The sequence below is a fragment of the Seriola aureovittata genome, chromosome 10 (genome assembly GCF_021018895.1).
Source record: "Seriola aureovittata isolate HTS-2021-v1 ecotype China chromosome 10, ASM2101889v1, whole genome shotgun sequence".
NCBI lineage: Eukaryota > Metazoa > Chordata > Actinopteri > Carangiformes > Carangidae > Seriola > Seriola aureovittata.
This window is the reverse complement of record NC_079373.1, coordinates 8,153,074-8,177,569: the sequence shown is the minus strand read 5'-3', so window position 1 is coordinate 8,177,569 and position 24,496 is coordinate 8,153,074. Positions and strand designations below refer to the sequence as shown.

General features: G+C 39.5%; 3 protein-coding genes across 3 annotated transcripts; all 3 read right to left on the bottom strand.

The window, feature by feature from the left end:
- Window positions 1–72: 72 nt before the first annotated feature.
- Window positions 73–1,488, bottom strand: LOC130176190 (prolactin-like). Its single transcript, XM_056387134.1, has 5 exons — window positions 1,479–1,488; window positions 1,209–1,387; window positions 953–1,054; window positions 601–786; window positions 73–443 (listed from the first exon to the last, which is right to left on the bottom strand). The coding sequence occupies exons 1-5, from the start codon at window positions 1,486–1,488 to the stop codon at window positions 234–236; spliced, it is 687 nt and encodes a 228-aa protein (XP_056243109.1). The 3' UTR covers window positions 73–233.
- A 1,459-nt stretch (window positions 1,489–2,947) lies between these two features.
- szl (sizzled) lies at window positions 2,948–4,220 on the bottom strand. Its single transcript, XM_056388010.1, has 4 exons — window positions 3,940–4,220; window positions 3,616–3,782; window positions 3,382–3,474; window positions 2,948–3,258 (listed from the first exon to the last, which is right to left on the bottom strand). Exons 1-4 carry the CDS (start codon window positions 4,218–4,220, stop codon window positions 2,948–2,950), a joined length of 852 nt encoding a protein of 283 aa, XP_056243985.1.
- Window positions 4,221–8,150: 3,930 nt separating this feature from the next.
- On the bottom strand, window positions 8,151–18,848 carry mov10l1 (Mov10 like RISC complex RNA helicase 1). The gene is made up of 27 exons (XM_056386435.1): window positions 18,754–18,848; window positions 18,300–18,395; window positions 17,982–18,169; window positions 17,485–17,644; window positions 17,070–17,182; window positions 16,663–16,850; window positions 16,284–16,424; window positions 15,758–16,072; window positions 15,322–15,519; window positions 14,765–14,879; window positions 14,423–14,600; window positions 14,252–14,322; window positions 14,056–14,147; window positions 13,863–13,918; window positions 13,353–13,447; window positions 13,197–13,275; window positions 12,931–13,112; window positions 12,252–12,398; window positions 11,862–11,983; window positions 11,669–11,768; window positions 11,184–11,330; window positions 10,732–10,905; window positions 10,364–10,513; window positions 10,118–10,225; window positions 9,149–9,289; window positions 8,943–9,034; window positions 8,151–8,373 (listed from the first exon to the last, which is right to left on the bottom strand). The coding sequence occupies exons 2-27, from the start codon at window positions 18,391–18,393 to the stop codon at window positions 8,346–8,348; spliced, it is 3,474 nt and encodes a 1,157-aa protein (XP_056242410.1). The 5' UTR covers window positions 18,394–18,395; window positions 18,754–18,848; the 3' UTR covers window positions 8,151–8,345.
- Window positions 18,849–24,496: the final 5,648 nt, after the last annotated feature.

Below are 24,496 nucleotides of genomic sequence, written 5' to 3'. Positions count from 1 at the left end.
TTTTTTTTACCATTTAATGTTCAGAAGCAAAATTGTTTAATTACCTATAACAATAATACTACAAGAGGCATACACAATCCTCAATAGTAAATGCACATATGAAATGCATTACAATGGATATAAGCACATACACTGACAGAAAGATGTGTAGTTAAAAGCAAATGAGAAACAAAGACTGTTCTCTAGTTAGTCATAATTTGAGGATACTACACTCCACTGCTTTGCTAATTCTATTAGCAATCCAGTCCAGGAAGGATGGTGCATTTCAGGATACGTAGATAATTTTTGACCTTGTTGGAGTCTCTGCGGAAGCAGTAGAGGAGGTCATGATGATCCATTAAGTTGAGATCCCCACGTTTGTAGAAGGAAAAGGCAGAAGAGGGGACCAAACTCTCAGGAGAGATGTAACCCACAGTGTTACCAAGCACTCCCAATACCTTCATCTGAGGTGGACAGAAGAAAAATTAAAGACATAATTAATTCCTTAAGGAAAGCATGAAGTCAAACATAGTATGTCACAGAAATACCAATCTAAAAACACTTCATAAACATGAAAAACATGAAGATTTGATGTAATTCTATTTTTTATTTCTTCCTTACCTTGTCAGCCATTTTTGCCACTCCATCCCTCAGGTCATGCACCATATCACTGATCTCCAGCGCCTTTTCTGTGCTGTAGTGGTTGAAATCTTGATTCTGTTCCTGAGACATGCTCTGGTAGAGTTGTGACAGGGGGTCGCCCCAGGCCTCCAGAAGCCTCAGGATCACCTCTGTCAGTTGTTCTCGCTGCACATAGGACAATTGCTTAAATATCTTGGTGGTAAAGTACAACTTAATTCCAGAAACACCATGCAAAAATTAGCTTGTTATTAACTCTAACACGATGCAGTGACATCACTTATGTGCATGTATTAGCCTTGGCCATATGTAAATTAACAATATGAACACTCACTCCTAGTCTTTGTGCATTTTCTTTGTCGTCTGGTGTTAATATGCCATATGTGTGGCATTTCCGTTTTCCTATCAGGTTCTTGCTGGGAAAGAAATATTGCTCCTGCGCAGACAGAAACACATATCACAAAGAGCGATAGTAGAGCTTGAGAAATAGCCAGCTCAAAGAAGAATGATTGATGATGAAGGAATGGGGACTGAATGAAGCATGATGGATGGTGATGTCAATATCGGCATTAAAAAAAAAAAGAACTCACAAATTCAGAGTGCAGATCACTGGACATGCCATGCATTCTTGAAGACTGTTGTATGACCCTGTCAAAGAGGTCTGCAAGGGAAAGGACATGGCATCCAGCCTGTCCATAGGGACAGAGTGGGGCAGTGCCAACCCTCATGGAAAGCTCCAGGTACACCAGTGTAAGGGCAGCAAACCAAACTGAGGAAAAACATAATGATTTGGATCACCAAAAAACATGACACTAGTTTAAAACAAGTTTTCTATTTGATGTTTCATCTTGCCAACTTACCTTTTTTCATGGTTCCTTTCTTATGGTGGAGCTCCAAATGATGAGTAGAGTTCTTTTGCTGCCAGAGTTACTCTTGCGGAGGCTAACTCATACAATGATGACGCTACTGATGGGACAAATTGCTTTAAAGAGGACAAAAACGTGATTTTTTTTTTCTTTGCACGTCATACGCTTCGCTTAGTTATCTGCTCAGCCGATAGCAGACAAAACTAATCCAGGCGGATAAGGTCCTACACACTGTAGACTGGCTTAGGCAATTTGGCAATTACAGTAACGAACATTAGAGTGTGGGATGAATAAAAACTTTGAATTTTGTTTCCCTTTACTGTAATAAGAAATGAAGATAACAAAATCAGATGCAGGCTGTCTATCTGTCCACACACAACCTTGGATTGAAACTATTTATCCTTATTAAAGTCTGAATATATTTCTCTTGCTTTAGCAGTACAATCAAAAGTGTGATGTTAACATTTGGAAAATGTGGACTAATGACGCTATGACTTCACTGCTACTCACTGCTACTCATCTGTCCCCAGAAGGAAGACTAACAAGACAGCTCATTATCTGTCATGAAACATGAAAATGAAGTATTGTGAAAATAGTACTGAATAAGCCATTACTACACCCTAACTAGAACTATTCAGCCTGGTAGTAAAAACAACGCTATTCAAATGTAAAGTGAGTGATCTCATTAGTGCTACACAGTTCAATCAATGCCACATGCATCTTACTGTGACCACACTCATGAGTCATTCTAAAGAGCTTGACCGCTTATACACAGCCTCTTTCCACATTATGGATTGACCAATTTGTAAATACAATGCCAACACTTGGGACATGGCACCACACGAGTAAACCAGTTCTCCTTTAGTGTGCCACCTTGTGGTGAAATGAGTGATGAGCACGTAAGGCAAAAGATATAAATGACCTACTCATGACTCTTGCCCTTTGTGTGTTTGCCACAGGAGCCTAAAGGGCCAGATGTCTAAAGCAATACGGTCAAAAAATTTGGTGACTAAACATCACAAATACCCAGCAAGTATCACTTCACAAAGCAAATATTTTATTGTCTTTTCCACAAAACATACAAATAAAAAAGATGTCATAAATACACCAATATTCTTATAGAAAATAGAATCTACATTCAATTTACATGCATTAATACTATGTACAGGTTTGAGTGCATTCCATTACTGTGTGCTTTAAGAGCAGAGATGAGATATTGAGCTACTGAGGGAAGCAAAAAGTGTTGATGTCCAGCTGAGTCCAGCTCTGTTCCTATATCCATTTATCTTACTTTACAAATTCTCTTTAACACCCAATGCTAAGAAACTCTCCATCTCAAAATTCTTCCTTGACTGTCTTAAATCATGTGCATGCTAGGTGTGGAATCATATAAGATCTTAAAAGATTCTACACTTCAAACACCAATTCAGAGCTCTAATTTTTAAATGCAAGTATCAGTCCATTCAACATCTGTGGTGCTTCCACTTGCGAGTGGCCACTGCAATGTTTGTGTCCTTTTTGTGCCAAGGGAAGAGACGAGTCAGAGCAAGAGTGCCATCGGGCTGCACAGAACCAGTCAGCACATAGAACTGTGACCGTCCAGGGCGCACAAGGACATTGGCACACTGAAGGTTGATGAGGAGCCACTGCTGAATTAGGTGCTGGGTATCATAGGGCAGTAGAGGTCCCTGACGGATAAACTCAACCCGGCCCTCCACCTCAAATTCAGGTTCTCCCATGGGTAGGCGACGACGATGAAGTTTGGCAGTTACAGCTATGAAGAAGAGAGAAAAAATTAATCATCTGGGTTGGAAATTAAACACAATTGGATGAAAACTAAACAAACATCATTACACATCCACAAACCAAAGCTTTCTGAGAGAATATTGATACTTACCAAAGTCATGCTGGCAAAAAGCTTCCAGGACTGTTTTCATTGCAGGAGCCTCTTCCACAGAGGGACAATTTTGGCAAGCAGGTTTGGGTAAGTCTGTGATAAAAGAGTAGACATAATTTAATATAACTATAGATAATATAACTAAAAGAGCAAGCACATGGTACTCTATTCTGCTGATGGGATGACAAAGAATTGAGTAAAATAGCATTTGAATAATCAGTCTGTAACCCTTACCTTTGGCAAAGTGACTAAATTTTGCATGGGGAGAAAGGCACATGTCCTCTTCAGCAGGGAAGCGGTCACAGTCAAGAGCCTCAGGCCATGGGTGACCCTGGCAGGCGAGCACTGGGGCGCAGCTGTCCCTCACTGCCACACAGAGACTATGGCAAGGCTGGATAAATCTGAGGGAACGAAAGACAAAATGTCAAACAATAACCCCAAAATGAACGCAATAATGAACACACAATTAAAAAAAATAAAATGAATGTCTAACAAATTTGTGAAAGGATATGTATTTCAGAAATAGTAAACAAACAAACAATTGTAAAATATCCTTACGTGTCAAGACAGACAGGAGCAATGAGGGAGCAGAGGAAGGCCTGGGCTTGAGGGTGGCAGCCTGTCTGCAACAAGGGCCTCCAGTCCTCTGAACGTGGCACCACCTCGCCTTCTAGGTTGCTGTGGCCCAGGAAGTTGGGCAGTCGCATCTCTGAGTACCCTACATCTTTGCAGACTTTCATCTGGTTGGGGATGGCAACGCAACGAGTGGACTGACCCATGTCAAATGCCGTTAAAGGAGATGACATAGCCAGCAGAGCCACAGTGAAGAATACAGCCATACTGACGGGTTCACAAAATCCGGAGAATCCACAAGATAGATACGTGAGCTTTTGCCGAGGCTGCTTGTTGTCAGTAGACTATGCTGTCTTTGAATGGCTTTATAAGTGCTGCTGCTTGCTTTATATACAGCAAGGTAAGCCAGCCCCATCAGTCTGTAAGTCTGTTATCAACTACCTATCAAAGACACAGAGACGATGTGTTTGGAGACAACGGCTTGTTTTGTGATGACTGCAGACAGAGAGGGGGCAGTAAGCAGATGGAGGGTGTGTGTGAGGGGGGAATAGGGAGGGGGGGCAATGGGCAATAATAGCCCAGCTTTCTCTGAGTGAAGCCTAGTCACAGAGGGTTCAATCTTCACTAGCTTCTTCACTAACGCCTCATGGAAAATAAGTTGAAAACTACAACTTTTGGTCAACATATTGCATGCCAAGTAATGCTACTTGGCATGCAATATTTGCTATGTTTGCAATAGTGACTCAGTTACATCAAAAATGAATGATGTGTTTGTTATTTTGTCAAAAGTGCCACTTGTTTTTCATTGGCTGATAACGTAAAAACAACCAAATCCATCTCTGAAAGTTCCTTTAGAAAAGAAATCAGAAGTGTTTGTAGACAGACAGTCTCCTTCATATTGCTAGTCTCTTTCATGTGTTCCTGCTTCCTAATTGGAGGGTTTCATTGGCAGAGCCACCAAGTTCCCATTAGCAAAGCAGCGTCTCCTCTGCTCACCTGGCTTTGATCTGCCAATAACACAAACTCAGATCTACATTCAAAATACCATTAGCCCACCACTTTTGCTTATGTTTTTCTGCAGCAGTAGCAAAGAAATTTCAGCAGCAGCTATTTACTGTACATGACACTCACATGGAAACACTTATTATGCAGTTTCAACATGGTGCTGCAGACATTTTCCTAAGGATATATACAAACATTTCCTTTAGACAGGTTTTGATGATCTGTCCAATGAACTGAACAAATATTTACTTTGAGTAAATATTCAAGTATTCAATGTGTTTTATTTGAAAGGTACTTAATATAATACCATATATAATCAGAGCAACATGCAACATCTGCACGCTCAGTCCAAACTTGCCAACATCCCATTCAAGAGAGCAGAGATCTCGTCCTGAGATACAAACCAGGGGCACAGACACAAGTGCTAATTTGTCTCGTTTCTCTCAGTCTCATGTATTTACACCTCATAATCCAACAACAGAACTACATTACTGAATCCTCGTATTTGTTTGGATGTCGTCTGTCTCCAGATTTAGATGTATATCTGGGGTTGATGCCTCTGGGCCCTTTGAAAACTTTCCCTCATGAATCAGAGGTCTCTATCCCACCCAGCCTGACACAAGCATTGTAGCTTAAGACATGCCATAGTAATGCTCTTTCTGATTGGCCCCACTTCCATTTCTGTGCCTGTACACCAGCCTTGTCTGCAGCAAGGACTACGCTTTTGCGGCCAGCCAGAATCCTCAATCAGTCCCAGTTTAGCCAATTTTTACAGCCTAATCTGATGAGTGGAGGATGGTTCCAGTTCGGGTAGACGAGCGTAGTCCGTAAGAGGGGACTAACTGGGCAATTAGAGTCACAGACCAATTTGGGAGAACAATAGGTCCACACATTTAACAAGCTCCCCCTGCCAGGAGCCCAGCAGGGGTTTGTTGTTGGCCCTAATGGCTGCCCTGTAGACACAGTGTCTGTCTTGGTAATGTGTTGCCTACCCCTGCCTCAGTTAATGAGAAGGTGATAGAGTATGAGCTGAATGGTTGGGCACCTGTCTGTCAAACAGACGTCCAGTAGACAATGTAGCCAAACTAATACTTGGCATTTAAAAAGGAGCATAAAAAACTATGAAAACACAAAACAGTTTCCCAACTAAAGTCAATATTTTTCCTTTAAAATAGAGAACATATTTATTGTATCTTACAGCTAGGCATTGGCTTCTTTGCTAGCTGCTCCAATTCACATGGCTATGGTCAAATGTGCTACCACTAAAATCACAACACTGTGGGTCTTTGTGCCACAAAAAAAAAAAAAAAAAAAAAAAAAAAAAAAAACACAGTAACCTTCATAATCTCTATACTTTGCAATTAAGAAAATCTGATTCAGCTCTGCCAGAAGTTTCACTGGAATCTAAATGGAAAATCCATCCTAAAATACAATTCATGTTATGTCTACCATAAAGCATGGCTGAGTTTTGAGTTCTGACATAAAACAATCTCATCTTTAACTGGTGATAAAGTATGAGCTTTCAGTGGTTGGGCACCTGTCTGTCATACACACCTCCCATAGATGATCTGGCCATGGTAGTATTTGGTTTTAAAAGGCACATGAAAAACACAAAAATAAATGACTACACCAAGTTAGCATTTATCGTTTATAACACAACTATCTTGCAATGCTTCTCTTGGAAGATAGAAAATTGTTTAAGACAACTTGCAGGGGATCTGTGAGAATAAAACCAGAGGTCTCCCAATTGTGGTTCAGAGCTGCAGTTCTGGCAAAGTCACAATACAAAAGCCACTCAAAACTGAAAACAGAATAAATGGAAAACACCAATCATTAAAGCTCCAACTCACATATCAATTCATCAACCTGATTTTATACTGAGTATATAATGTTCCACTGATGACCTGTCTTAGTATATCGCCATTCCTGTATATACTGATAGTTCATAAAAGAGGTCCTTCCACTTGCTCCAGTCACTGGCTGTAGAACTGAAGCAGCTTTTGAGGTGACTGCAGGCAAAATAACTATTATTATTATTTTCTATACGATTGCTATGTACAAGTTTACTACTCAGCTAGTTATTCTTTAAGGGGAAATTTTACTCTACAACAATTTCTGTTATTTCTATCAAATTGTGAATTTTAAAAAGTGTTCTCTAAACCAGCAGAGGCAAGACTGTACCTTTCCATCATTTAGACAAATCTTGGCTGCATAAAAATGTTGAATAATGGAACAACTCATCACTATGTCAGCACACCATGGCAGGGATATGGAGTTGACTTCTGGTTCACAGATATGAATTTTGAGAGGGATTTCTCAAATATTCTATGAGCACAGTAGTGCAGTAGTCACAACAGTACTGCTAATAGACCAATTTTAAAACACATCACCTGAGGACATTATCAACTCAAGTCTTGATGCTGCAATAGATGTAGATGCTGACGTTATAGTTAAAAATTATTTGAGTAGCATGCACCCATGTATATTGCATGTTTATTCTCTAGACTAGTCTCCACTGGCAGAAAGGGACAGCAGAACAAACACCTGAGACATACATCAAAGAGAGGAGTGATTGGGAAGGAAAGGGGGGGGGGTACTGGGTGTCTGAGCTGGGCTCCCTTGTAGCATAGCAAACTCAGATAAAAGCTGTCTCCTCCCTGCACATAAGAGACTCATTAACTTAAGAGAATTAACCCCCATTTGCCTCTTTTTTTTCCCCCATTCCACCCCCCCTCCCTCTCCCCCATCCTGCTGGGCTCCAGTGGGACTGACAGTCTGCACAGGGACTGTCAGTAGCACTCAATTGTCACATCCAGTCTCCGGGCCTTGTGGGCAGACACTGCCACGCCGAGGTGTGCAGACAACTCGCCCCTGAAAACCGCAGACATCTGTGGATCGACTCAGTATGCTAAACCAAAACAATGCACTCCACATTCAAAAAGTTGAAGCATTGTCTTGTGTATTTCCTTTTCTCAACAAAGATCGAACATTAAACCACTGGAAATTCTGCTTTTAAAATCAGGCCAGCACCAATCAAATCATTTTACAAGTATTATTGTACAGTCTTGGCAGATGAACTGGGTGTAACTCCTATGACGCAATTCACAATGATTTACCACTCATTTGTGAGAGTTTCATTGAAAAACCTTATGCACAGTCAAGCACATCATCTTAATAATCACAGAACAGAAAAATAATTGTGCAGTGTACGCATACATCATCTTTATTTCTACCCCCGAGTGGAACTGAGTTTGGCTTTCACAGAAACAAGAAATTTCTCACTTCACTTTGCAAACTGTCAACAGAAGCCAAGGAAATGTAAAGGGAAAAAAAACTTAAGAGTCAGGTTGATGGAGCTGAGGTACACCATCCATGATTACATCATCCTCTTATGTACTCCTTTGCTCCTCTGCAACTCTGTGGGAGAATAAAAAGTGGTGGGTTGATTATTGGCAAAAAACAAACTCAAACAGAGGCAGTTAATGTTGTTGGTAGTCATTTTTAGCTTGTGTGTTTTCAGTCACATAAAGTATGTTAAATAAAAGCTAGAAATGGAAATTTCTTCTTCTTTGCATAAAAATAACAATATTATTAACATTTTTACCATAAAAAAAAAAAAATAAAATATATACTTTTTAATAGTAGATTTTTTAAATAATATATTTACAATTGCTATCCGTCACATATTCAATTTTCGATCCAGATTACTTTGATTACTCCTGCCTATTCTGTATGGCCCTATAATGACAATAATACACTCACTGGCCATTTAATTACACCTGTACAATCTACTACAATTTAATACAACAGCTCTGCTATAAATTCTTTTAGAAAGACTATAACATTTAGTTTTGGTTACATTCTCAAAAATGTGTAAATTAAATGTTTATTAGTGAAACTAATACTTAAAGGTGGTGTTGTACTATATTACATTATACTGAGAGGTGTCTCCCCAAATGTCCATACATGCTGATCAGTTTGCATACATCTGAGAGTCTCTTAGGTAGGGAGGGGGGTCACAGCCCAGATATGCCCCATTGATGAAACAGTACTGCAGTAGGGCCCTGAAGCATGAATCCTGGAAAGAAATTATGACATTTAAAGTACTTGAAAGGCAGGACATACTGTATAACACACCTAAATCAACAAAAACACACTTCAGAAATATCAAATTAAGTGATTTGTCACTTACCTTGATTAGAATGTGGGGGTTTCCAACAATTAAGAGCAGGGCTTTGGGACGAGTGACGGCCACGTTGAAGCGTTTAGGGTTGGCCAGAAAGCCGAGCACACTCTGCAAATCATCATTCTGTACCAATTCATTAGATCGCACCTATATTATAGGAGAACGAATAAAGTATACAAATAAACTATGGATAGGTTATGAATGATGTTTTTGCTCCACAGTCTCTTTTTCCTCATTTGAAATGGAGGCTAATGGATAATGTGATGACTTGATTGTAGGAATTATTGTAAAAATGCCACAGTATTATCAGTATACCTTAGATCAATGCAAAAGACAAAAAAGCAACACAAAGCACATCCTAAGCACTCACAAGTTGAAAAGCAAAGTTGTTTAGAGAGTCTATGCTTAAGCTAAAGAAAGACAATGTCTGGTAAGGTTTGTGTTAGGTTAGGCCTTCTCTCCATTATTATGAAAGTGGCAAATAGTAAACTTCCAATTTTTCCTGTATTCTTTTGGTGTAGTGCAAAGTGTGCTGCTTTTTACAAAAGTTCATACTGTATATAAAAACTGCTACTTCCATGCACCTTCCATGCTGATGGGATTACTCCTCTGCCCTAAATTCATCAGCATCACAAAAACCACATCTACATCAACCAAACTCAGCAGATAAAAGTTTAACATTTCACCAAACAACTACACTAACTGACCACATGGTGGCGATAAAATAATTCAAAAGTTTTGGTCAGTAACTTCTTCACTGTACTAGAAACATTTTTTTAAGTACATGCGTTTGCTCACAAAACATCTTTAATTTAATTACAAGTAATTTTGATGCACAGATGTGCTGTATTCCTGTACAGAACCTGAACTTGATTTAATTAAATGCCATTTAAATAAAAAAGGACCTCTCATTCAAAAGAAAGCACGTTCTGATGTTTATCACTTCAGAATGATCCAAATTCTGTTTCTGCCTACCGTAGACATGATGATGACCAGGAACTCTTGTCCTTGGAACTCCTCCACAGACCCCACTTTGATGTCAGACAGGCCAACTTTACCCAGAAGCACTCGAATCTTCTCACACTGAAGAGTGATATGAAAACAAGGACATTTCAGGGTGTATAGTATGCAATGCTGTAAGGTTCAAAGCCTTTTTTTTTTTTTTTAATTCCTAAAGATGGAAAAAGAAAGTTACTGCAAAGCTACACTTTGTGGTCTTACTTGTTTCTTGTAAGGGGCAATGATGCCAATGTCAGAGACATCCACAGGGTTGTAGAGCTTCTTGGCCAGCTGGCAGCAGTAGAGCATGACCTGTACAGCCTCCCCTGGGTTGAACCATGATGGGTTGTTACCTTCCCTCATTTCTGTGCCCTAAAGCAGAGCAAAACCACAGAAATAAATGTGTATATCCCAGTACCTTGAAGCACAATTATAATCCTAAAATATTAGATGCAATTAGAATATACAGATGTAACTATTAAACTGGTAACTGAATGTGGCTGTACACTAAATCTATGATAAAGAATAGACCTCATTCTACAGTAGATTAGACTTGTAGAAGTGCAGATATATTTATATGTCTTCAGTACCCTGACACCATGAAAGAGGAGAGGGAAGCCTTTTTTGGGCAGGTTTTTCCACTGGCAAAGGGAGTCTACTACAGCCCTGGGGGCTTTAAAACACAGTTCGCCCTGGTAAAAGAGCTTGGAAGGCAGCATGAGCAAGGACTCATGGGAGCGGTAGTTGTAGATCAGCTTGGTCACCTGTAGTAATAAAAAAAAAAAAAAAAAAAAAAAAAAAGCAGGTTCATTATGCATGCCGTGCACACTTGTATTCTCCAATACATTCCTCTATAATGAGTTAAAGAATGTACAATGGCCCAAAAATAAAGATAAATGCAACATGAGTCGCCACATAGCCAGGAGCTGCATAGCATGTGAAACATTTTCACTATCTCATGACTGTCAGTGTGATACTTGCTTACAAAGGACACTTTAAAATTGCTGATCAAACATTAGACTTTTGAAAGCTGTGCACCAACCAGCTTAGGGTTGTATCCCCAGTCCTGTCTGGAGTACAGTGGGTTGGCCATCAGCCTCTCCAACAAAGACACTCCCAGGCCAAAGGCAGCGGCCAGCTTCGACTTCACTATTGGACCCAACTGACAGGGGTCTCCGGCTAAAACTATCTAAGCAGGCAAGGGTATAGAAAAAAGCCACACATTTATAAAAAATAGTTGCTTAAAATTCACCAAGTATACAGAAACATGTGTGGATCAGTTTAGACAGGAATGGGCTGCTAGTGAAAAGAAATTCATGAATAAATGAGAGGGTAAGGAATATCAATACAGTTAATGAAGAAAACAAGCTAAATTGAGTTGTTGTTTCTTCTATGCATCCACAGTAGAAACACAGTATCTGTAATACAAATATGACATGACTGCTGTACTGCACACAGAACAAATGCACTGGATACTGGACTTTAAGGTCTGAATATGATCAGAGTGTGTGTATAATTGTTGCTGACCTGTCCATCTCTCTCTGATACAAGGCTCATGGGGATCAGGGACTCTGGCTCAGTGGCCTGGCCGGCCTCATCCAAGAACACATGGGTGAAATGTCCCACTCTGAGCAAAAGCAAATTCCATTAGTAAACTGAATCTAAAGTGGGAGATAAAGAGTGAACTTCTATCTACCATCTGCAACAGCACAGGCCTTACTGTAGTCCTATATTATGGAACATGCCAGCACTGGAGCAGGTGCTGACCACGATCCTGTGAAAAGAGGCATGACGGATGTCCTCTCCTGCCCTTGAGTAGGGTCTCAGCACTTCAGGGACTGACTAGGAAGAGACACAGTCACATCAACATGGCATGTAAATTTTAGAAAATAAAGCAAGATAGATGCAGACAGAACATGTTACCACAACATCATTCATTATTTTAAAAAAGGATTACCAATAACTGTACCACCCTACCTGGTGGCAATGGCATCTGTACAGACCTTGCTGAACACCAGAACTTGCATATTTTCCCTTTGATCATACATAATCTCACTTGTGTGCCTGTAGCCAAAAACCTGCAGGGAATTTTATTGCTGTTGTTCAGTACCTCGTCCTGCCTACAAGATGCGTTGACGCGGGCCAAACTCGCAGCATGTAGGAAGCCACTGTGATGCAGGCGGACGCAGATGAGGTCAGCAGCACTGTTGGAAGGAGTACAGACAAGTATCCGACTGCTGGGAAGAAAGTGATAAACCTGGAGATGAAAGAGTTAATGAAGTCACTCAAACAGGCGAAGAAACATATTCACAAGATAAGATAAATTTGACCAGCATTATACGTTGTTGAGATGTTTTCCTTCAATCCCAGTCTTTTCAGATTGTTTTCAGTTATCTTTGTCCACACTAACATGAGACCTTCTTTTTTGGATTTACCAACTTAGACAGTATTTGTGAAAAACTATTGTTCGATGTGGAAAATGTTGACACTGAAGGATAAAATAGAAAAACAAAAATTTGGTACTACTTAAATAAAGAAAATCTATGTATTTGTTTAAGAACATATTGTGTTATTGGTCTAATTATCTTTGACCAAAAGCACAATAGTCCTATAGTTAGGACTGATATATTATCATTATTATTATAATTATTCTTATTATTATTATGAAACCCATTATCACCAATTTAAGGGATTTCCTCTAGATCCAGGAGTTAGGAGCTACTCCTAGCCTTATGATGTATATAGCCCTTGATTAGGAAGTATATTCTATAGTGCTTGCATGTATGCACCTGTAGTATGGCCTCTATGAGGGTGACTGTCTTTCCAGTGCCTGGAGGTCCAAACAGCACATAAGGAATGGGCCGACACTCTCCTGCCAGGATCCTCTTCACCGCCTCTCTCTGAGCAGGGTTCAGGTCGGGGTTAAAGAAATGCCCTTCGCTGGGGATGGGTTTAGATGGCAGTCTACCATCTAGAGGCAATCATACATTTGTTATCGATGTTCACCATGTGATCTGATATGTAAAGGCAAAGCTGCAAATGGAAAATCAAATACCTGTACTTTTAGTCTGTGTGGCCTTTGACTTCATGTCGATGGAAATGCTTGACACCTTTCCATTTTCCATGGCTGGAACCTGGTTTTCAGATAGTTACACTTAATCAAAAACTAGACTAACCAGACATCAATGTCTTTTATTATTCTTTCTCTCACCTCATTGTCCTCTATTGTTTTATTTTGGTCTGGCTCCTCTATCCATTTTCCTGTCCACAGAGGTGTCTGAGGAGTCGCTCTAGAGGGGAAGAGTACTGCACAACAATGGAAAATTACAGCAGTATAAGTCTAACTGGACTACCTTTGAAGTTGACTGCCATTGAAACTTCTGTGAAGCTCTCCAGTATGAATAAAAACCATAAGTGTAATTCTCTGATTAAAAAGTAAACCAAGAATGGGCACACTTATTTAACATGTAAATATTTAATTGGAGATTTTGTCTATAAACAACCGTAGAGCTACAATGTCGAAATGATTCCAAGCATCTGTGAAAGGAAATATTACTGGAGTGGTAAAATGTGTGGAAGCAATACTAGTTTAGGAGGAGGTAAGATACAAACAGCACCCTCTGGAGCCAATTTTGTGTCGTGTCAATTAGTGTCCTCCCCAAAATGCCAGGGAACACATGCTGTAAAGATTTAATGCAATTCAAATAAAGCCTCAGCTTACTCTCCCCAAACTGTTTCGTCTGGTCAAGTGCATTATGACACCGCCTCATGGTTATTCTGGAAATGAAAGCAGTCAAAATATTCATATTACCAGCAAATTGAATCAGATCAACTATGACATGTTATGTCTAGTTGAAAAATAAAAGCAACATTGAGGCAATCTAAGATGATATTGAGACTCTCCTGTTTCTCACCTGTTGTAAGAGAACTCAACATCTAGTGGCTCTCCGAGGTAGCTGCGCTGAAACTCTGAGTTCACTCTCAAACTCACATTCTCATCATTGATCTGTGTCAAAACAGAGCATCACATTAAATCTTCAATTCAAGGAACATTTATGTTTGACTATGCAGAACATAAAAGATGCTCTGGCATATTAAATAAGTCTGTACCTCTGTGACATAACTAACGCACTCCATTACCACACCGTTACTCCGTGGTTTCTTCAACATTATTTTGTCACCTGTAGAGAAGGCTAGTCAAGACTTCTTGTGTTGCACAAAAGAGATGAATGTTTGCAATAGTTCAGAAATAATGATGAAAGACACTTAAGGCTTCCTCACCTATATTGAGACTGGGCCTGCCTTCAGCCAACCCAAGGACCTCTAAGTGCAGGTAGACAGCTCCCTTCCTGAGAAGGGCTCCATTGATTGTGAATTCTCTCAGTTCCCTCTCTGCATTCAGCTCCTCCAACCAGAGAAGGGTAGAGAAGCGTGAATGCATGTTGGAGGGTGACAGCACCTGCGCAAACAGACACAGCAGAAGAAGGATAACGTAATATCTGAAATGATCCCTGGAGGCAAATTACTTTTTTTTCTTTCGGAGCTCTAATGAAACTCTTAATCTGAAACTTTTATAACGTTATTCTAATTGACCACACTAAACTTCATCATGGGCATGCTCACCTCTCCTAGGCAAGGCTGAACCACCAGCACATCGCTTTGCGCCTCCACACAGTCTCTTAGAGCCTGAGACACTGGGTAGTTCGGTAGAAAGTTTGGTAGTCGCCGCTTAATAATCCTAGAGATGGAAAAGGCAAATGTCACACAAGAGGTGACATATTACATTAATTTTGTATAAATAACAGCCTTTATTTCAGAGACACACGGAAGACAATCCAACAAAAGAAAGCTACCTTCATAGCAGATGAAGCAACAGCAACAGGGATTTAAGTAACTAAGTTATATTGATATTCAATGTAATGTTAAGTTTGTGTAATATCTGTTCAATTTGTTTATTTTATCTATAATGAAAATTTATTTCACCATTTAATTTTTGAGAATACTGACAAATGCAAAAAGACAACTTGCATTCAAAAAGTGAGAATATTAATCTTAACTATCAGTTAATACAAGGAAACAGTTAACATCAGTATCTGTCACAAAACATATAGACAGCTGGTCAACACATTTCAAGCTCAGTGCTCTTCCTCACGCATCACTGAAATCAGCTGATTTGATACCTTGGTTTGTCTTTTGGAGTAGAGACAGTGACCACATGAGTGGGTATTGGTGGGACTGGACGAGGGTCACTGGGAGTGTAGGGAACAGAGGGCTTCAGCAGGATCTCCTCTTCACTTCCCACTGTGACCTCCAGGCACCTCCCGATGGTGAAGGGGGAGAAGTGCAGCAACAGCAGCTCAGCACAGCTTCCCAGGCTCCTGAATATTTCCCACATATGGAATTCAGCTGTTCAGACAACATGCTAACAAGAGCCTGACAGATACACTTGACACCTCAATAAGTAGAGCTCATTTTATATGGCAAGACAGCAGGCCCCAACAGAGATGAAGCCAAAAAACTTTCAATTCTACATTTATCTTTTTGATGCATTACCCCCTACAACTGCTTCTCTTATTTATACTACTGCCACTACAAGAATTTAAAAAAGTAACTTACTTTGCTTGGCAGGCTACTACAACAGACAGCCTCTCTCCTGGTGGAATATCCAGCTCTCTTTCCTCCCTCCTTACACCAGGGGAATGGATATTCTCCTTCAGCACTTCACCGTTTTCTTTGTCTACCTCCTTTGCATCACAGACTTGTTTCTCAAAAGACTCAGGGGGAGACCCAGATTCTGAGCTGTTTTCTTGCAAAGGCCTTTTCTGTCTCAGTTGTGTGGATCCTTTGACGGTAACCAGGCTGAACTGTTCTTCAGAGTCCCAGCCAGCAAAGTTACAGTATTTCAACCTGTGGGTCTCTGAACCTTTATTTCTGTTATGATAGAAATATGAAGATTATGCATAACAGTATATTATGCTACTGATGGAAACACTAATTTGTTGTGCAACAGCTAGACAACAGCAAGAGTCGAGACTTCTACCCAAAGACCTTTGCTGCCGTGAGTTGTAATGAAAGTTGCAAAGAAATCTTTTTACTTTTACACTCAGAATGTGAATATGTTCACGTTTCTTTGGTCACTCACTGTATCCAGAGCACCAGCTCTCGCCTCTCCCCAATCATCAGATCCCCAAACTGTCCATAGTCTGTTACATCCAGCTCTCCTTTGTTTTCCACGATGCTCTGAAGTTCAGTCTCTGGGAGAAGTTTAGGAGAGGAATTCACACTGCAACAAGATTGACATTCAAATTACTAATCTTTGTCACGAACATCAAAATTTGAACAAACAGCAAACTGAATACCATTTGAAGACATCACCTTAGGAAGTCATGTGACTTTAGATATTTCATAGACCAAAAGATTAATCAATAAAAAACAGCAGATTAATTAATAATGAACTATAGCATGTGAACTGTTATTTGCAGCCCTGCAAAGATACAAGTCCAAAAAAGGTACCACAATACCTCCGAAGACAGGGCGCCATGCACAGTGCCCTCCAGCTGTAGATGGATTGACTGCTCTCTACCATTACTAGGTTGACCAGGTGCCCTGGCAAAGGCTGGTAGTGGGCAGGCAGCAGCAGAGAGTCCAGGCTGAAGAACACACTGTCCTCCACCACTCCATTGTTGCCATACACGCTGGTCACACACACCTGGGGACAGAGGATCATTGAAAGGAGATGAAAAGAATGAAAGAAGTCATTAGATTGATAACTAATCAAGGTTTTAATCTTGCTCATTTGGATTAGACCAACATGATTGACCTTTTAATCATTAACACTTCAGAGTCAAGACCTTTCACAAGTGAAGCACTAAAAAGTACTTAAGTCTAATGAATGGGTACAGCCCAAAACATTCATTGATGCAATTACCTTATCTCGGCGGCAATAGCGCAAAGGGGCCACAGAATGAGCCTGGGTGGTCCACTGGGTTGGATTGATAAAATATTTTGCTTGGACCCAGTCTCCTTTCATTGGTTCATAACCTAAGAGAAAGGAGAGAAAATACACAATGTGTGCCAGCAGGCAGAGAAGTTAACATGAGCCTTCAGCCAAGTGGTAGTAAATTTTGGTGGGGCCGTGAGTTTGTCTAATTCACTCCTAGCCTGTAAGATAACCAAACATCAACTGTAAAATATAGGTTGATGTTAAATCATACAAAACATGGTGTATGGGAGTCTATGGCTACTGTGGGTGTATGCAACAGAGTAAGTTTATGCAAAGCATCATGGGGTTAAGAGGATCATGCTCACAATTTTAGTGTGTGAAGTGCAGTGAGTAGCAGTACCTTCCCAAAGGCTATAGCGTGGGAAGTATGTGGTCTGGTTTATGTAGCCGCCATCTCCATCAAATGATGTGACTGTGCCAATGAGAGGCCGCAGCTGCATACTGTCAGCTTCTAGGGAGGTTCGTCCTCCATCCTCCCAAGCATCTGCACTCTTCTCCACCTAAATGACAGGATTAAATGGTCCATGTCTGACAAAGCTCATCATGAATGCCTTTTTTTTCCCTCTAGCTGAAACACATGTAGTGGGAACAGTAAACAAGCACTAGGTTAAATTCACATACAGCTCAGTCAACTCTTGCGCGAGTCAGCTCTTAGTCTGGTAACAAGAAAACATTATGAGTACATCACCATTTGGATTCTTGCATTTGATAAACAGGGTGCGCATACAGAAAATATTGTATGTCTTTGTTTTTTTTAACCACAATCATAACAACACAATTTAAGTGATGCTAAGTAAACATAACTGTTAATGCTTTAACTAAGCACAGATTACTTACCCTTAAAGCTCTCCATCCCCCTTGTGCACCATCTCTTACTGCCATGCAGTTCACCAGGTCTCCTTCTTTCAGTAGCATCCCGCCCAAAACCTCCCCACTAGTGAAGTATACGGCATCGTCTATCATGCCATATTCAAGGCACTGCTTGGTCACCACACTGCCCCGTAGGTGGCGAATGTCCTCCATGCCTGACCACCAAAAACCACATGTCATTAATGTGTCAGTGTGCTGGTATTTGGTTGAGGCGTATTCCAATACAGAACGACAAGGCCAACTGAGTGAACTTTATCTGACTATACTTGGTAATATTGCATTGACCTGGTGTGACGGGGAAGTCTTCTCCACCCACGTCCACTGTCCTCCACAATGGAGACACCAGCTTGGACAGCATACACCGCACAGCAGTAAGCATTTCTGCGAAATGGCAGTTTAAGTATCTATCCACACAATGAAAACAGGATACAGGTCTGACACCGCAAACTAATTTCACTTAGACTGTTATTGTCTGCGGGTTAAACTGTGCTGGGTAACACGCCGAGGAACCAAAGAATAGCTAATTTAAAAAAAAAAATAGATTTCCAATTTATCCAAATAAATATGTTTGCCAACAAACGCTGGTTTGCTGCAGGTTAGCAAGAAAGCTATTTTACAGATTCAAAGCTAATGTTAGCTAAACGTTACCTTAGCTGTAGAGCAAAGTGCGGCGTGTAGATGAAAGTAATTAAAATATTATTTACTGAACAAATGATATGTGGAGGTGTTTTAAAATTACCGTTCTCAACACAAAATAGTAAACTACAGTTCACGTGTGGGAACCGAGGCCTCTTCCGCAGTTTCAGGCCGAACACGAAGCGCTTCACGGGCACACGTACGTGCGCGGGAGGGCCGGTTCATGGTTATGACGAGGGGCGTTGTTATGCGAAATTTGGTGAACCTGTATGGTGGGTATGGCGGGTGGATAGTGCCACGATTCCGCCATAAAGCCATATACATATATAAGTAGACATCCATTGGCCGCTGGATTTAATGTTAACGTCACCGCCATATTGGACCGGACAATACTGGCCCGTGAAGAAACAAGTGAGCTGCGGTTGGTCTGAATAAAAATCACATTTCTCAATGATTTCAAGTAGTCGTTGTTATATGCAAGGTCCGTGTCATCTGCGTGGAGTACAAAAGAAAAAAGTTTTGTCTCCATTTCCTCAGAATCTATCTTTAATTTTGTTGAATTGGGAAACACAACTCAAGAGTTTCATGATAAAGCCCCAGCAATGCTGAAACTGATCTTTAAGTTATGTCGAAAAACGTATTCTTGTATTATTTTATTACGCTCCTGGATTTATGGCTTTCACTAGGACATCAGAGCCAGCAGCTCACCTGTCTGTGTCTATGTTGCTCAGGCTGCTGCTGACAAGATTTTCAGAATAAAATGATGCCTTACAATAACAAATGAATCAGTTGGACAGACTGTGGCTGATTTACCTTCTAAAAATGTTCATGTCTTAATGGATGCAGTAAAAACTCTGCTTTTCATCCACTCATGGAGAGGGGGAGGGAGGCATTAAAGTAAATATATCTCGCACCAATTTCAAAGAGGATACCTGTTTTGGATTGATTAAGGAACAGTTTTATTAGTTGACCTCAGCTTTTACTTACACTTTGGTTCTTTAAAAAGGACCTCTTGCTTGGGAGGCATTTTCATTTTAATCCAATTTAAATATAATATCAATTGATGCAAATTGTATCAGTAAAGACATTTTCATCTCTGTGACATTTGAAACATTTAAACTATAAATAGGCTTGGTGGTCTTGATAAATAAAATTTTTGCCATCAGGTGATAATGATACTATCACAATCATCACATCCGAGATGACAGAGTCTCTAGATAATAACTGTTGGCAAGTCACTCTGTTAATGTCCTAACATGGCCAACAGTGCAGGGCTCTTGAAATATCTATATGAATCAAATCCATACTTGAAAAAAGTTGAGTTATTTCCTCATTTGCCATACTCTAGTTGTTTGGCAAATGCAGTTTGACATTTTATCCTGTTAGATAAAATAAATGTATATATATATATATACATGTATATTTGTAAGTTGCAAACAAATGGCTAATTCTGTTTAAAATGAATAAAGACTCAAGCTGTGAATCCATATTCATACAGAGGATGGATATGGATAGTCATACTGCATTGTATTTCTTAAATTCAATGCAGTATGAAATTAATCTGAAAGTACAGCTATACAGCTTGCAATTTAGACACATTTGAGCATTAAAGCACCATCTGTTTACTCACCAACTGCCTCATTCGCCCTGCTCCTCTTGAAAATTGACTATTTTTTTGGCACTTCAAAGCAGATGAAACACTTTTTTTTTGAGAGACATTTTATACCTGGAAGGAAAATGCCTACTGTGCTCTTTTTTTCAGCAACGGCTTGCTGCCATGTTTTCACAGTACCATCACATTCACATCTGCAATCTGCCTGCTGAAAACTGTGCCTCTGTTGCTTTCCTAAATTAATGACAAACTGAACTGATGAGTCACCAGTCTGCTGATGTGATCTAATGACAAAGTGGGAAATGTTCCCCTGTCATTATCCTCCTATCTTGTATCTACACTGTGAAAGTGAACAACATAATGTTCTTTATGTCACACAGTATTGTTTCAGTGTAAGATCAGGCAAGACAGACCTTTCAAATGTGATAGTGTTGCTGCCCCCCCCAGCCATCACTCTCTTATAGGCTATTAGAACCATATGTCACTTTTGATTCCCACTGTGTGCCTACCAGGGTTGTCAAATATGTGGGTGTTGTTTCTGAGAGACTCATAGTAATACCAATGCAACAAGAGTTTCTGAATAATCATTTCAATCATCACAACTTAAGACTTAAGAAATGTATGTGAGGCAGTGCCGCCAAGGAGGGTGCAACATTTATCACAGACTATAAACTTTTCATATTTTTTTTTCTCCTGGCAGCTTTACTGTAGATGTTAAGAGCTGTTATAGCTTATGTCTTCTAAAAGTTGTATATAAATATTCGAGACAGTGATGTTTGGCATGCACTTTGAACATGTACCTATATTAACTTTCATAGCTTACTATAACTGAACACAATGATATGTAGCCAAGAATACAGTCTCAGCATATCTCTGTCATTCTCCATCAGGCTTGTGACTTTTGTCCTCTGGCATTTGTTAGTGTCAGTTAAAACATATACTGTACTGTGCTGTACAGATCACATACTTTATATTACTGCCACCAGATATATTTTGAATTAACTGTTACTGTCAGGGCTGTAGCCAGGATTTAAATAATATTAAAGTGCTAAAACTATAAAAATGTTAAAGAATAAAAGACTAGACACACGCAACCTTAGAAATATTGGACTAGCCAGCTAAAATTCACAAAACAAAGAAAATTCCACATTTAACTGATTAATTTAACCTTTCCGTTACATCGTGTGTAAGTGTTATGTCCTACTTTATGAAATGTTCCTTTACACTACCAAGTATGTGAGTCCTCTGGACACTAAATCCCTTTAACTCAAATTCATTTAGATTTTTGCTTAAAGGATTCAAATTTAAAGATGTTTGGACTAAGACATATCAGAATTTTCAGTTGTATCACTCAATCTTCCTCAGCAGATGAAGTCGTTGTGGTATTGCAGATGTTGAAATCTCTCTGAGCGCTTAAAGGATGTCTTGTTGTTGGCTTAGAAATTGAAATTGGATGTTCATTTTTAAACTGGTAAACAGGAGCTGACAAAACAGTCTTGCCACAAGGTCCATTTAGTAGCTTTTCTGGAGCATTTTATCAAAATCACACTGTCCATCAGTGTTATTAAACTGGTGATGTTATTTTGCAATAAGTTGATTTCACACTGCCATATTTCTTCCTTAAAAAGTGGGGGAAAAATCCCAAATCTTATGAGAAAAAAAAAAAAGTTTTTCTTTGGAAAGTGCTCAACAGTCAGGTGAGGTATTTATGATTTGTAGTTAATGGACATGCAGAAAGCAGTAAAACATGCAAAAACAGTGTTATGGTCTGGATGGCAGAACCATTATGTTGATATACAGCTGTTGCCAAAAGGCATTTTTATGTAGTTGGTTTAAAATTGTGTGACTTTAAAAGACTGATATGACATTAACATCGGGGGTTTACATTAGAACCATTCCAGCAGTTTCCACAGGTGCTGCCCAGAGTTGTTTCATAAGCACATGTAGCTGTTTGCTGAGTGCTGGATGAGAACAGTTTACAGTGGCTCAATGATCAAACCCATTTTTGATTTCGTCATATCTAAGCAAGCTGATAATGTTTTCATGTAGTTAGGCACCGCCAGCACTTAAAACCTTTTGGTTGTGTTCATTCTGTGTCCCTTTGATATGACCCTACTTCCACCACAAGAGGGCAGTGGTTGCACTTTTGGTACACTAGACAGCCACAGTCTTTGCCACAGAGTGCAAATGAGGCCAAGGAAGGAATCAGATCAGATTCTAATCTCAGTCTGTGTTGCTATTGCTGGACAGTCTGCTAACCCTGTTTAATGGCAACAAATGCCATGAATGCTCAGAAATTAAGCCAGCTATTGTGAGGATCATAAGGGAAAAACTGATTCCCTGCTTAATCAGATGGTGTTTGACAAGGGCCTAAACTTCCCCTCTGTAATTAGCAGCTAAAATACACAAGCATAGCAAGCACCAGTACAGTTAAGAATCTGACTGTTAGACAGGAGTTTGGCTGCAACAGGTTATCTCCTCTGAGTGCCTTCAGGCATTAAAAGAAGAAGTGGCTCCCTGCCCGTATTACAGAGAATAAGCATGTCAACTTAAAAATGTTTGCAGACATGTTTGAAATCATACAAGACTGATGAAATAAACATAGATTTACATGTTGATGACATATATTCAAAATGTTTTGAGCTGCCAAAACATGATGTCTTTAGAGAAAACTTCCCTACAATTTGAAACACACTTATTTTATTCAACATGTATTCTTGGTTTCCGCACAAAGTTATATTAGTCCTGCATTTTTACATTATCTTATAATCAATTAATATCTCCTCATCATAATATTATAGTACATGTTAAATTATCAAGTGCCCTGAATAGAAGAAAGGTCAATGTAAACTCAAAATTAAGTCCCACAGACGCACAATACATCCTCATAGAAGTATAGAGAGGGAAATGATCTGTTTCAGAGGCATCGGTTATTATACGCTACACTTTTTTCTTTGGTTTATGATCTGTCAACACACTTTTTGTTTATTCAGGTAACAAACACGTGTGTATGCACATATGTATGTACAGTGCAACCCACATGAGAAAAATAGATCACTAGATAATCCCTTCTGAGATTCATCTCCATTCCCCTTCAGTATGGAAACCAGATGCAAAAAGGAATTCATTTGGCGTGATGAATGTATAGAAGACACAGGGGAAGTGTATGAACATTGCAATAGCAAACAGAGCCAGTGTTTTTTTTTGTGTGTGTCTGTTATTAATCATAATATTGCTCAACATTGTACTGTGTAACATAACATACCTAAAATGCCTTTCATAATCATTAAATGTATATTTTTACATATTTCATACTTTTGTGCACAGTGCTTTAACTTTTCTGCAGTTGAAACTGACTAAACTGCAGACAAAGTTTCTTGAAACTATAATAATAAGAAGAAGAGTACAACAGCCATGGTTTGAGATCGGTGGACTGCAACTGTACCTGTAAAAATCCAGCTAGTGCTGTCATGATAATTACCAAATCCTATATTGTCAACTAGACCAGTCAGAGAGCAGTAAACAAGCAAGCAATAAACTGCTGCATTTCCTGTTATCTAACTTTCCACTACAAATATAAAAAAAAAAGTAGACAAAAAATGAAAAACATTAAGCAGCGATCACAGTATGAATGACATGTCAGTGTGTGGAACACTGAAGACTATCCTTACGGCTAGTGCAAATAGTTTGTGGTATGTATCAATGTATAAGAGGCTAATTATTCAAAACTATCAATACTGTAACTCTCCCACTATTGTTTGTTTATTTACAGTTTTCTGATTTGATGTATCGTTGTATTTTATGTAGAACATTGATTACCTTTGTTAACAGTCAGTTAGTAAATGATCTAATCAGGAGATCATTGTGTGATGTTTCATCACAAAATTGTCTATGTATACAGGTGTGCTTACACTGGCAATTGTGTCTACGCCTTTGGGATCAAGCAAGCAGCACGTAGGTCTTTTTTTGTCTTTCAGTGCAGATTACCTCTACCGGACACCTGCAAGGAATTTAAGGGATAGTTTAACATTTTGGAAGATACACTAAATGTCTGGTTCCCAAATGATGACTATAGAGCCAAGAACTAGCCCAGCACATCATTTTTACATAACATTTTTTTGATAATTTGTTAATTAGTGAGCTTTGAAGGTGCTGATATAGGCTGATTTTGCTGCCTTCAAACTCGGGCTGCCACAATATCAGATTTTCACAGCACGATTAATGTGGCCAAAAG